Source organism: Pteropus vampyrus, unplaced genomic scaffold (assembly GCF_000151845.1).
Source record: "Pteropus vampyrus isolate Shadow unplaced genomic scaffold, Pvam_2.0 Scaffold8, whole genome shotgun sequence".
Classification (NCBI taxonomy): Eukaryota; Metazoa; Chordata; class Mammalia; order Chiroptera; family Pteropodidae; genus Pteropus; species Pteropus vampyrus.
Window position 1 is genome coordinate 4,637,450 of NW_011888789.1, and position 10,632 is coordinate 4,648,081.

Here is a 10,632-nt window from a genome sequence, read left to right on the forward strand (position 1 = left end):
CTCAGACAAACCATTTGTCTGAGTTTCTGTATTTGTAAAGCAAATTCACCTGCATTTAGGTTTAGAATCAAATGAGAGCATAAGAAAAACACTGATTTTACAAATTTTCATTAAAAATCAGTAATTTTGCAGTAAAATGTGTCTCAGAGAGGGAGTGGTAGGAAACTAACAACATCTGAACATTTACTACACTGTAGAAACTTGACCTTTACCTTAAAACATAAAAATTTAAGAGAAATTATTCCCATTTGTAAGATGGGGAAATAGATTCAGAGAGATTAAGAAAGTTGGTGTCAGAGCCAAGGTTCAAATCCAGAACTCCTGACTAGTACTGGGATTAGAAAGCTTCTATGGATCAGCCGTAACCTAAATTATATGGAGAGTGTACTGAAATCTGACTCTGTCTACGAATATTCGGTTTTTCAATACCTACTAAGAAAACCATATAAGATGACCTCCTCCAATCTAAAAAGCAGTTATTTTAATAAGAAGTTATATTTACCACAAACTGTTTCAGAAGTTAAAACAGTACACAATGAAATGTATAAGCAATTTTTATTGAGATGTTTTCAGCTCCTCTTTTCTAAGATTAGTCAGTTTGCAAAGAGGTTAATGATTCCTATAGGAAGAGAGACTTGAAGTTAGAGAACACAGACTACGTTAAAACAAAGCAAAAACATAGTTGAGCTATACAGAAGTTATCAGAGATCACAGCAGGAACATAAATTCTTAGGTTAACGCCAAATAACCCTAATAACATCCCACACCCCACCCTACAATAGAATTGAGCCCCTTATGAAGTTACCAAAAGCTGAATTTCTTGATTACTATCTCACACATTTCACTCTGGTTTGAACAACTAAAGATCGAATAGAGTCTAAGGACAAAACAGTTGCTGAGCATTCACTTGATATACATAATAGCATCATTTATTAGCGCTGCCTACTTTCAGCCAGCTAGGATTTTTTGGAAGGGACGTTCTTTAACTGTTTCTCACGATCTGTTTTTCTCAAAGAGACTTCTAGGCATACCAGCTCATTTTAGGCTTCATTGACAAAAGTCTCACTGTTCATTAGAATCTCTTCTTCTTGGTCATTTTTCTTATGGCTGGTTGAACTTCTCGATGATGCTGTACTATTTCTAGAAATCAAAGAAACAAAGTCAAAAGAGTTGTTCCTTGAGATAGAAACTGGGATTGGGGAATAATTAGAAAGGGACAACTCATCCCCCATCAAAGGTTATCTTTTGTAGGAATTATGCCATCTTAATCGTCTCTTTAACAAAGCAAATGACCTAGAATGGACAATACTTGAGTCAATTATGACTTGTTACTGGACATTTACTTAACTCTCAAAATGATACATTCTCTCAATCAAGGGAAACTAGATAATAGGAGTCAATGAATACCAAATCACAGGACAGGTGATTAACAAATGGACACGAGTGAGTTAGGAAAGCAAGTTAATGTGGTAGAAAAACCTAAGGTGACAATCAGAACCCCAAGGGTAGGATATTAGTCATCTTAATAATTAACCAGTTAGCTATTAACCAGTGTTACCTTGGGCAAAGACAAATCACTCCTCTTGGTCTTTTCTTCAGTCTATAAAGTGAAGGCTGGACAGACATGTAACCTATAAAACTTTGATCAGCTCTAGATTCATTGACACATAGGTTGTTTAATGTCCCTTCCCAATATGTGTATTTAATCAGTTTCTTCAATTACTGTATCTTCCCACTCTAAAGCTTGTTTTGCAAACATTCCTACTCTAAATCATCAATTTGTTATTCTCGTTCGTTTCTTCAATCCAATGAATCTCTTGCTATTACACCAAACTTAACACTTGTGCTTTAAATTTTTCCTAAGTTTTTCATTTTACCTCCTGTTATGGGCGGAAATGTGTTCCCTTCAAATTCATATGTTGAAGTCATAAACCCCACTACCTCAGAATGCGACCATATTCAGAGATAGGGTCTTTCAAGAGGTCATTATATTAAATGAGGTCATTAGTATGAGCCGTAAGCCAAAATTACTGGCGTCCTTGTAGAATTAGAGATTATTCACAGACATGTACAGAGGAAAGACCATGTAAAGATACAGGGAGAAGTCTGCACCTACAATTCAAGAAGAAACAAACCCTCGGCCTCAGAAGAAATCCACCCCACTGACACATTGACTTTAGACTTCCAGCCTCCAGAACTGTGAGAAGATAAATCTCTGTTTAATATGCTCAATCTGTAGCATTTGTTATAGCAGCTCTAGCAAACTAATACACCTAATTTTTCCTCCAAATAATCATTAGCACTAACTCTGCCTCATTGGTGGGAAATCTCATTTCATCCCTGAGATTGTGCCACTGACTGCTGGTTTAGTCAGATTTTATCTGCCACTTACAATAATATTGTTTGCCTCAGGTCTCACCCAAAGAGATAGTCTCTGTTTTGTTTTTGTTTTTCCCAGGTTATCTGACAGGGAAGCCTACTTCATCACCTAAATCCTTTCCCAGAGGACAAGTTTCTAGAGTGAATTCATACCTCCAAACTCATTAATCTTATTTTATAAGTGACTTCTTTGGAATAAAACTCTCCCATGAGGAAAAAATTTAAACTCTCTCATGAGGACATTAATTGCTGTTCACCTTTTGAAGTCATGTTCTCTTCTGAAATATACAAATGCTCCCAATGGTTAAGCTGAGGGCGATGTGGCCAGGGGCGGGTCCATGCACTGCCTCTTCACAGAACTCTTGACCCTGTTCCATCAGACAGCTGCATTTTCTCATCTCTCCTTCCATTGTACGGATTCCCCTCCCATTACAGAAATCACTGCTACAGGGCAGATGTTTTGCCTCTGTGAGTCCTTGGGCTGAACAGACTCCCCTCTTTCCTTGGTTTCTGAGGTCTTGCTTTCTCTAGCGAGAATTGGAGGGATCAGTGTTTTTCTGACAGGATAATTCATCCCTTCTGGACCCAGATAACTAGCGTTGGTGGGCTTGGTAGCCTGGAGAGGTTGAGCAGCTTTCAAATTCACCATTTTTCCAGCTTCTGGCTTTTCAGGTGTTGGTACTGAGTGAATTTTATCTGGATAAGCACCTATAAAAATAGTAAGTATGAGTGTGAGTATATACATATATTTATCAGTTAAGAGCTATTACAGAAGAACAAGAATTGTAATGGACTTAACCAAATAAATTTGAATGTATGAGATCATAAATTACTACCATTACTTTTGACTAAACAAAAAATAATTAAATATTTATATAAGAAGAACTGCATATTTTAAAGCACTTAAAATGTTTGGTTTCAGGTCCAGTCTATTTATCATAACAATCTACTATTAGATAATGGCATACACAGTTTTAGCCAAGGCAAATTCCATTACAATAATGTTTATTTCTATAAGGATTGCTGTGGTAGATCTAGGTAGTAAATGTATAGACTAGAAAGATTTTTTTAAATGTAAGTTTACCTATAAATACTTAAAATTTTTTTGAGTCCAAGATCTATACGTTGCAGGTTTAAAGTCAGTAAGTTTAGCAAGATCTACAAGTTGCAAATATTGAATCAATTCCAGTGGTGGTGGTGGGAGAGGCATACATTAGGCAGAGAGCAGGCAACAGTGTCCTTCTAACCAAAAAGGAACCTGAAGTTATGTTTGTGTTTATGGCATTTCACCAAATTCTTTATTATTGTTGGCACAAGTATTATTCCTCATGTGAACACTAAAGACCAAACTATGGGGAGGGAAGACAGTAGTATTCAGCAATAAAATTACTTCTTGCATCTGCCTTAAGCTGGTATCACAGGAGTGTCCAATCCTGGGCAGTTTAGGGTCTGTCATGGTAAGGTATATCCAGAGGAAGCCAGTCTAACTTCATATACCCAGTACCATCCAAAAAGTTATGTAAAATTCAGAGTAAAATAATTATTAAGGAGCAGAGCCAACTCTCAGGCTTAAGTCACCAAGAATGGAAGAGCAAATGAAGGCATGTTAGGTTTCTGGTTTAGTTTTAAAACCAGGTAATGAAGGTGATAAATTTTTCACTTGTTGACCCTCCTCCTTAAGTCACTGCCAACACAGGGTTTTCAACAAAACCATCCTATTTGCAAGACCATAGAATCAATTCTGGGAAAATCCATCTTTTCTACTTAAGATGAAGTGATTAGCAATAATAACTTGTCTTTCAGCTAGTCAGGTTTTAGGAAGATTAGAATTAAATTGAGAAGTCACTGAGAACTCTTCACAGTAAGATTCCTTTCCTAAATCTTTTTCTTTACTAGTTATCACCATTTTCAGTACCAAGCCCACTGCCCCTTTAATTCTATAGCTCACAGGACTTGGATACCATTGGAGCTGTAGCTATAGAATTCTGTTATAAGCAGCTATGATTTTGTAATTTGTCAGCTGACTGGCCATGACAACACCTTTCCACAAAGGCACTATTTGGCACAGGATTTTTATAACAACCACCTACAGTCCGCATTTAAGTACTAACACAATAGTGTTATGTACTAATATGACAGCTTTATACACATTCTCTTGTATTCCTTAACACATTTATAGAATTAGATATTACTTAAAGTAAGTCATTCATGGTAATGAACAGTGGGTCCTGGCTAGGAGTTACTCACAGCCCATTTCATCAGATCCATCCAGACAGTCAGCCTGACCATCACAAACTTGCTCCATGAAAATGCACTTCTGACCATCCTTACAGGATTGTAATGGTGCAGAGCACTGGACAGCTTTAATACATTTATTTGTGTCAGCCAAGTAGTACCCATGGGAACATTTACAAGTCTGTCCTTCAGGATTTGGTAAACAAATATGGCCACATCCTCCATTGTCTTTCGAGCAGCTGTTACTACCTGTGGATCTCACCCCCCCATCCAAAAAAAAATATATTAATTTAGATTTTTTCAGAAGGGTCTTCTGCAAATTTTCTGCAAATACACTATTAGAGTTACAGGACCCAGATGTTTTTCCCAGAGGAGACAGCTCTTTGATTTAATTCCTTTTAGTCCACTAGGTACCAAGTGAATGATGACTCTTCTTTATGGATGAGGATGGTTTTAGAAACCTAGGAGTTCAGACAAGGAACCAGCTTAAGAAAATTGGAGGTGAACTCTGGCTCATTCAAGACCCCATTATGAGTTTTCTCCTCTCACACCAAGCACTGAAGATCAGAACTAGATGGGTCCTAGAAATAAAGCTTTCTTTAAATGAAAACATGGGGACTGTAGACTCTATTATCCCTCTAAGAGTCAAAATTACAGATTATAGGTTGCCAGAAGTAAAGATGAGGATGGAAGGGAAAAAAACCAAAGAGTCTGATTTAGTCAGCCATTTATAGCTTCCCATAGTTCTCCAAAGCTTATGTCGTAAACTTTAACTTCTAGTGAGGTTTTACCTTTTGACATATTCCAGAAGTTGTGGAATAGATATGTGTGTAGTACAGATAAAACCTACTTTAATGGTGACAGAGAACTTCCTTATGGTACTCAGAACTAAGTAATAGATTATCATCACTTGTGTGACCATTATCACACTGAAGAATTCTAAAACTGTTCTCCCCACAAAGGCAAGACAGGAGGAGTTTAAACATGACTAATACCAGCTTATAAAGGTGAGCTTTCAAAAACATAGCAATGGAGCAGCATTCTCTTAAGACTAATATACTCATCATACTAATATACTCATCATACATGGTAGATATGGTTAACTATTTGAGCTTACATTATTTGGTGTTATTCTCCACTAGGAACAGATTTCTTATATTACTACTTTAACTAAGCCCATCATCATCCTCCCCAAACATGCAATTAGGCACTCCATTTGTGTCTATAAGAAGGGTGGAGAAAAACATCTGAGCATCCCTCAAGTTGATATTTCAAGGATTAGTAAATATCGCAAGTAGGTACAAGTGACAATGAGTAGAATGAAGATTAATACCACTACCACATTAGAGCTAAAAGGGGATTTTGATTATAACACTATTGTAATTAATATGCAATAATAGAACTAAAATAAAACCCAGGTCTACCAAACCCTAGCCCATATACTTACCATTATTATGTCTGCTAGATAAGTAACAGGACTAGTTACATACCAGAATCAGACTGTGTACAGCTGCATAAAGACAAGAGAGTTATGCAGATCTATGGGAATTGCCAGAGAAATATTTTAATGGAGAACACAAAGATATGTCAAGAAGATATTGCAGGATGGCGCATCCCCTCCATAGGGAAATTCAGTAGACTTCAGCATTGTCGTAATCATTGCAAGTTTGCTTCCTGTAAACTTTTAAATCCACAATCTTCTGATCTACTTAGAACCACTGGTTTTCTGAGAGTTCTGCCTTGCTGTACCAAACTTTAGTGATTTGGGCTGAAACAAAACCAGTGGACAATCATTAACAAAAGTGAAATTTTATTTTAAGATCTCCTGGGCAAAGAGCATTGCTCAATATGAAAACAGTCACTTGTTTGTATAAACTCCAGTTGAGTAACCAGAGTAACCAGAAGAGACATGTATTTTTCTAAATCTTGTTTCTGAGAAGAAACTTCAAGATAAATAGAAAACATTTTATATCTTTTTCCAAAATAAATCAGGTGTTAATAAGCTATATTGAACATATTCACATATGTCCAGATATCTAAAGATAGAAAATTAAGATCTGTGACACTTAAATGCAATCCATACAATTGATGAATAATGATTTTAAACATTGTTCTATTTCTGAAAATGACTTATCTACAACAAGAGTCACCAGGGGATTTTAAAATAGATGACCAAGGTCTTACCACAGACCTAATAAATTAGCATCTCTGGGGTAGGATTTGACAGCTTTTTGTAATTCTGATGTGGCCAGCCCAACTGATCAATGGACCAGCATTTGGAAATAAAAAGAATCAGATTTATCTTACATAGCATTTTCCAGTTTTAGCAAATCTAGACTCTAGCCAGAAATAATATACTAGAGCACTGTGGTTTAGGACAATCTCTTTGAATATACTAGAAATACCCTACAAATATAGAATGCTCTATAATTCATTCAGTACTTTTGTATGTATTTAGTCAACTGAAACAGGTACTGTCTTCATTTTACAGGTAAGATGTTACAGCTAATAGCTACTGACTGATGGAAAAGTTATACAACCTAGTTCCTCTTTCTGGTCCAGTTTTCTCTCTACCATACTATGGTGTCCTCCAAAGTAGAGAGCCTCGTATGAATGCCACAAATCTCAGGCAGCACAGGACTAAATATCTTCATATAAAGAATAATCAAATAAGTCAAAGCTCCTCCAAGTCACAGAATCACTGTTACACATACATGTTAGAACAGATAAGTTGTTCAGCTAGTCTTCCAAAAGAAAAATACTGCCAACGGACAGTGCTAAGCAGTAGCACATTCATTGTAGATGATGAGGAGTAAATTCAGATCACAAAGACAATCAGATGTAGAATTAAGACATACCATCATCAATTGTTGTCCAGAACATCATGCCTTTGCCGTATGTAAAGTGGTTAAGGCCCAGAATTCCTCTGCAATCAACTCTGTATCTAGAGCCATCTTGTTGAATACTTTCTATGAGTCCTCTCCCTAGAAAGAGAGGTTCAGTTTACTTCACCTAGCCCAAAACAGCTGTGTTCTATCCTGTAGCTCTTTATGTCTTGCCCAGCCTCCCCTCCAGGAAGGCACTGGCTGCCATGCATTCTCTGAAGACCAGTTTCTCATTCGTTCTACATTAATAGTGATACACAAAGGTTTGCTCATGCATATTTGTTAAGTTCTCAATTTTATTCCTTCATGAAGGGGCTATTGCATGACTCTGTGGTCTGTTATAGGCTACTCGGGTTGGGGAATGATTGTATTTGTTTGAAAGGTGGTGCAGAAAATTGTAAACTCAGATTGAAAATCTATTTGAAGTCATGGCTGAAGACCAGAGAGTAGAATATCACTATTTCATCTGGCTAAGGTCCCTCAGACTCACATTTAGGGTATAGGTAATAATTGCTTACCAGTATCAGCCCAGTATATTTGGGTCCCTGAATCTGAAAAGGTCAGGCCCACAGGGACCTGAGATTCCTGCCACGGCACCCTCCTCCTGCTGCCATCCATAGAGGCATATTCAATGCTGGCGCCACGCCTAGCGTCACCCTGGGAACCCAGATCCACAAACCACATGACTGCAGTAGCTGGATGGAACACAACAGAGGTTGGGCAGTAAAGATTTTCACTGAACAAGACAGTAAAATACTGGCCTTCTGAAGAAGCTACACTGATGTGAGGATTCTCACTGTCAATCCAGTATACGTTTCCACTCAACCAGTCCACAGAAAGGTCGATTACTGTCCCTTCTGCAGATATGATTCTCCTCCAAGACAGATTTCCAGATTCTTTGAGTCTCAGTTGCCTAATATCACCATTATCCAACTCTGAAAGGTAGAGTGCCTTCTCCTGGACAAGGCAGTCCATTGATGTCAGATGGTTCACAGTGGTAACGGGAAGTATCCTATGCTCTGGTAAAGTTGCTTGTCCTAGTGAAGTGTCTAGATTTTCAGATAAATCTATAAAAAAAAGAAGTCAGGTAGATGGTACCAGTTGAGTCTAGTCTAATTTGTCATCTTGATTTTGCATTAATGTTAAGATACTTAAGTTTAGTTTTTCATATATTCTGTCTTCTAAAAGTAGATAGCAGTTATTTCTCTCCCTTCCTGGAGTTTCAAACACTTAAAATTCCTCAAATTCATGTTTTAAAGATTTACTCCTCTGCTAAAGGCCCTCCCTTTTACATGAGACTCTACTATTAAGATCTTACTGAAACTAAAGTCGATCTTCCACTCCAAAGTTTGTTTTGTCATTTAAAAATGCCAAAATTGACAAGTCCTCTAGAAGATAGAAATTAGAGATGATTTGCTTGTCAGTGCCTTTTATCCTATGATTTAAGAAAAGTTGCCTCACAAAATGTACTTACCCCACCCCCACAAAATGTACTAGAACACAGCTGAGCTGCTTTTATTTGGAATTACTCTGTGTCATGGGCTAAGTGCTCTGACAACTAAACAACACTGTCTAAATAAACTAAACTAAACAAACCTTGCTGTATTCTGGTGTACTAAGCATTTCTTAAAGGAATTTAAATAGGAGTGGTCTTCATTTCATAGCTACTTTATTTTGGTCGTCATAGCTCTCAGCACACAGAGAATACCAAAATTTAAGTTGTATTTGAAGAATATTCAAAGGAAAGAGCCCCTACTATTTATAACTGCATATGAAGAATTTAAATTACTCAGTCTACAATAGAACATAACCTAAGCGCTGACATGTGACAAAGCCTATGGACGGTACCTGTATGATAACTGTGGGCAACGCAAGGAATAGAAATGCAGAATCCTTGATAGGAATGCAGTTGATGCCATCGTCTGCAAGCAAGAATCCAATGGGGTAATGACAGCTTTCCTTGGATTGTGCGCTCAGAAGGCACAAGTGAGAACATCCAGTATCCAGGCAAGGATTAGAAGACCTAGGCTGTAGCACTTCATGCATTATCTGGAAGAAAACAGCTAGATGTCACCACACATTAGTAAATCCTTAAAAATAGCAGATGAATAAATCTTGCTTTTTAACCATTACGGATGAATGTCACACCAGTGTGTACGTGGGGAACTCATACATGTAGCCTTTTTAAGGAGAATTAGGGGGAATATTTTGAAGAGTACATTTTGAATGAGTCCATTAGGCTGTTCAAAATGCTTGATGAGGACAGCCCTGTTCTTGCCTGTCATCTTCTTCATATGCTGTATTGTTCTTGTCTTCATCTCAGACCAGAAGACTTTATCTTCCAATACAGCAACCGAAAAGGGGCTCTTGATTTGTGTGAGCTGCAACATCTAAAATGGTGAAGGTTTCTGGAATGAGTTTTACACAAGGCACATGGCACTTCATACAAACCTAATGCCAAAAGAACACTTACGCTAGTACCGGTACCATCTAGATTGGTAGAACCAATACAGTGAAATTTGTCATCGGACCAGAATATCTTCCAACTCAACTGGTCAAGAACTATGCTAGTTGGCCAGCCAAGACCTTGACTGAGGAGCACTTTTCTGCTGCTACCATCCATTCCAGCTTGTTCTATGTGGGGCTCTCCTCCAATTTCAGACCAGTACATTAACCTATGTGGATAAAAGTCAGCTTTGAGATAAAGTATTACCTCACAAAAAATAACATCAATTAATTCCTTAAAACAGTGATCTGCAGCCTAATTATTTTTTCTTCAAACTTAAACTTGGTCTATTCCATAAGCATAATTGTGAAGTAGTAAAAGGTTTCCCTTGATATTTTCTGGTGGTTGTTTAGTCATCATTTTGGGGTAAAATATCATGACAGTTGTACAAGGAGGCAAGGAATTCAGTACTCCCTAAGGCACGGAAAATAACTGGGGAATCTGACAATCTTTTCTGGGCTGGAAAGTAGGCTAGTTCCACAAACAGACTTGTGCCCCAGACCTTGTTCTTGGCCACAAGCTATTAGATGCATCAGAAACTACTGCCAGTTTCCTGAGGACCATGTTAATAGATTCCTGGTTGAATGTATTATAAAGGTTTAAAAAGCAGAGATAGGGTGCCCAATC

General features: G+C 37.5%; 1 protein-coding gene and 1 long non-coding RNA gene across 6 annotated transcripts in view; both read right to left on the minus strand.

Annotated features, from left to right (window-relative positions):
• Positions 1–536: 536 nt before the first annotated feature.
• LOC111747253 lies at positions 537–2,673 on the minus strand. Its single transcript, XR_002783452.1, has 2 exons — positions 1,559–2,673; positions 537–1,140 (listed from the first exon to the last, which is right to left on the minus strand). It is a non-coding gene; the product is annotated as an uncharacterized LOC111747253 (long non-coding RNA).
• Positions 2,674–2,682: 9 nt separating this feature from the next.
• LOC105299766 (low-density lipoprotein receptor-like) overlaps positions 2,683–10,632 on the minus strand; it is a 10,321-nt gene continuing 2,371 nt past the window's right edge. Inside the window, exons 1-5 of one of the 5 annotated variants that reach the window (XM_023538241.1) lie at positions 9,973–10,540; positions 9,348–9,889; positions 8,261–8,566; positions 7,473–7,598; positions 2,683–3,087 (exon numbers count right to left, since the gene is read on the minus strand). In XM_023538241.1, coding sequence (XP_023394009.1) covers positions 2,774–3,087; positions 7,473–7,598; positions 8,261–8,566; positions 9,348–9,495 — 894 coding nt within the window. In that variant the 5' untranslated portion in view covers positions 9,496–9,889; positions 9,973–10,540 and the 3' untranslated portion in view covers positions 2,683–2,773. Of the gene's footprint in view, positions 3,088–6,154; positions 6,383–7,472; positions 7,599–8,260; positions 8,567–9,347; positions 10,541–10,632 lie in introns of those variants that run through there. The other 4 variants (XM_023538243.1, XM_023538242.1, XM_011371671.2 and 1 more) reach the window with 4 other exon arrangements.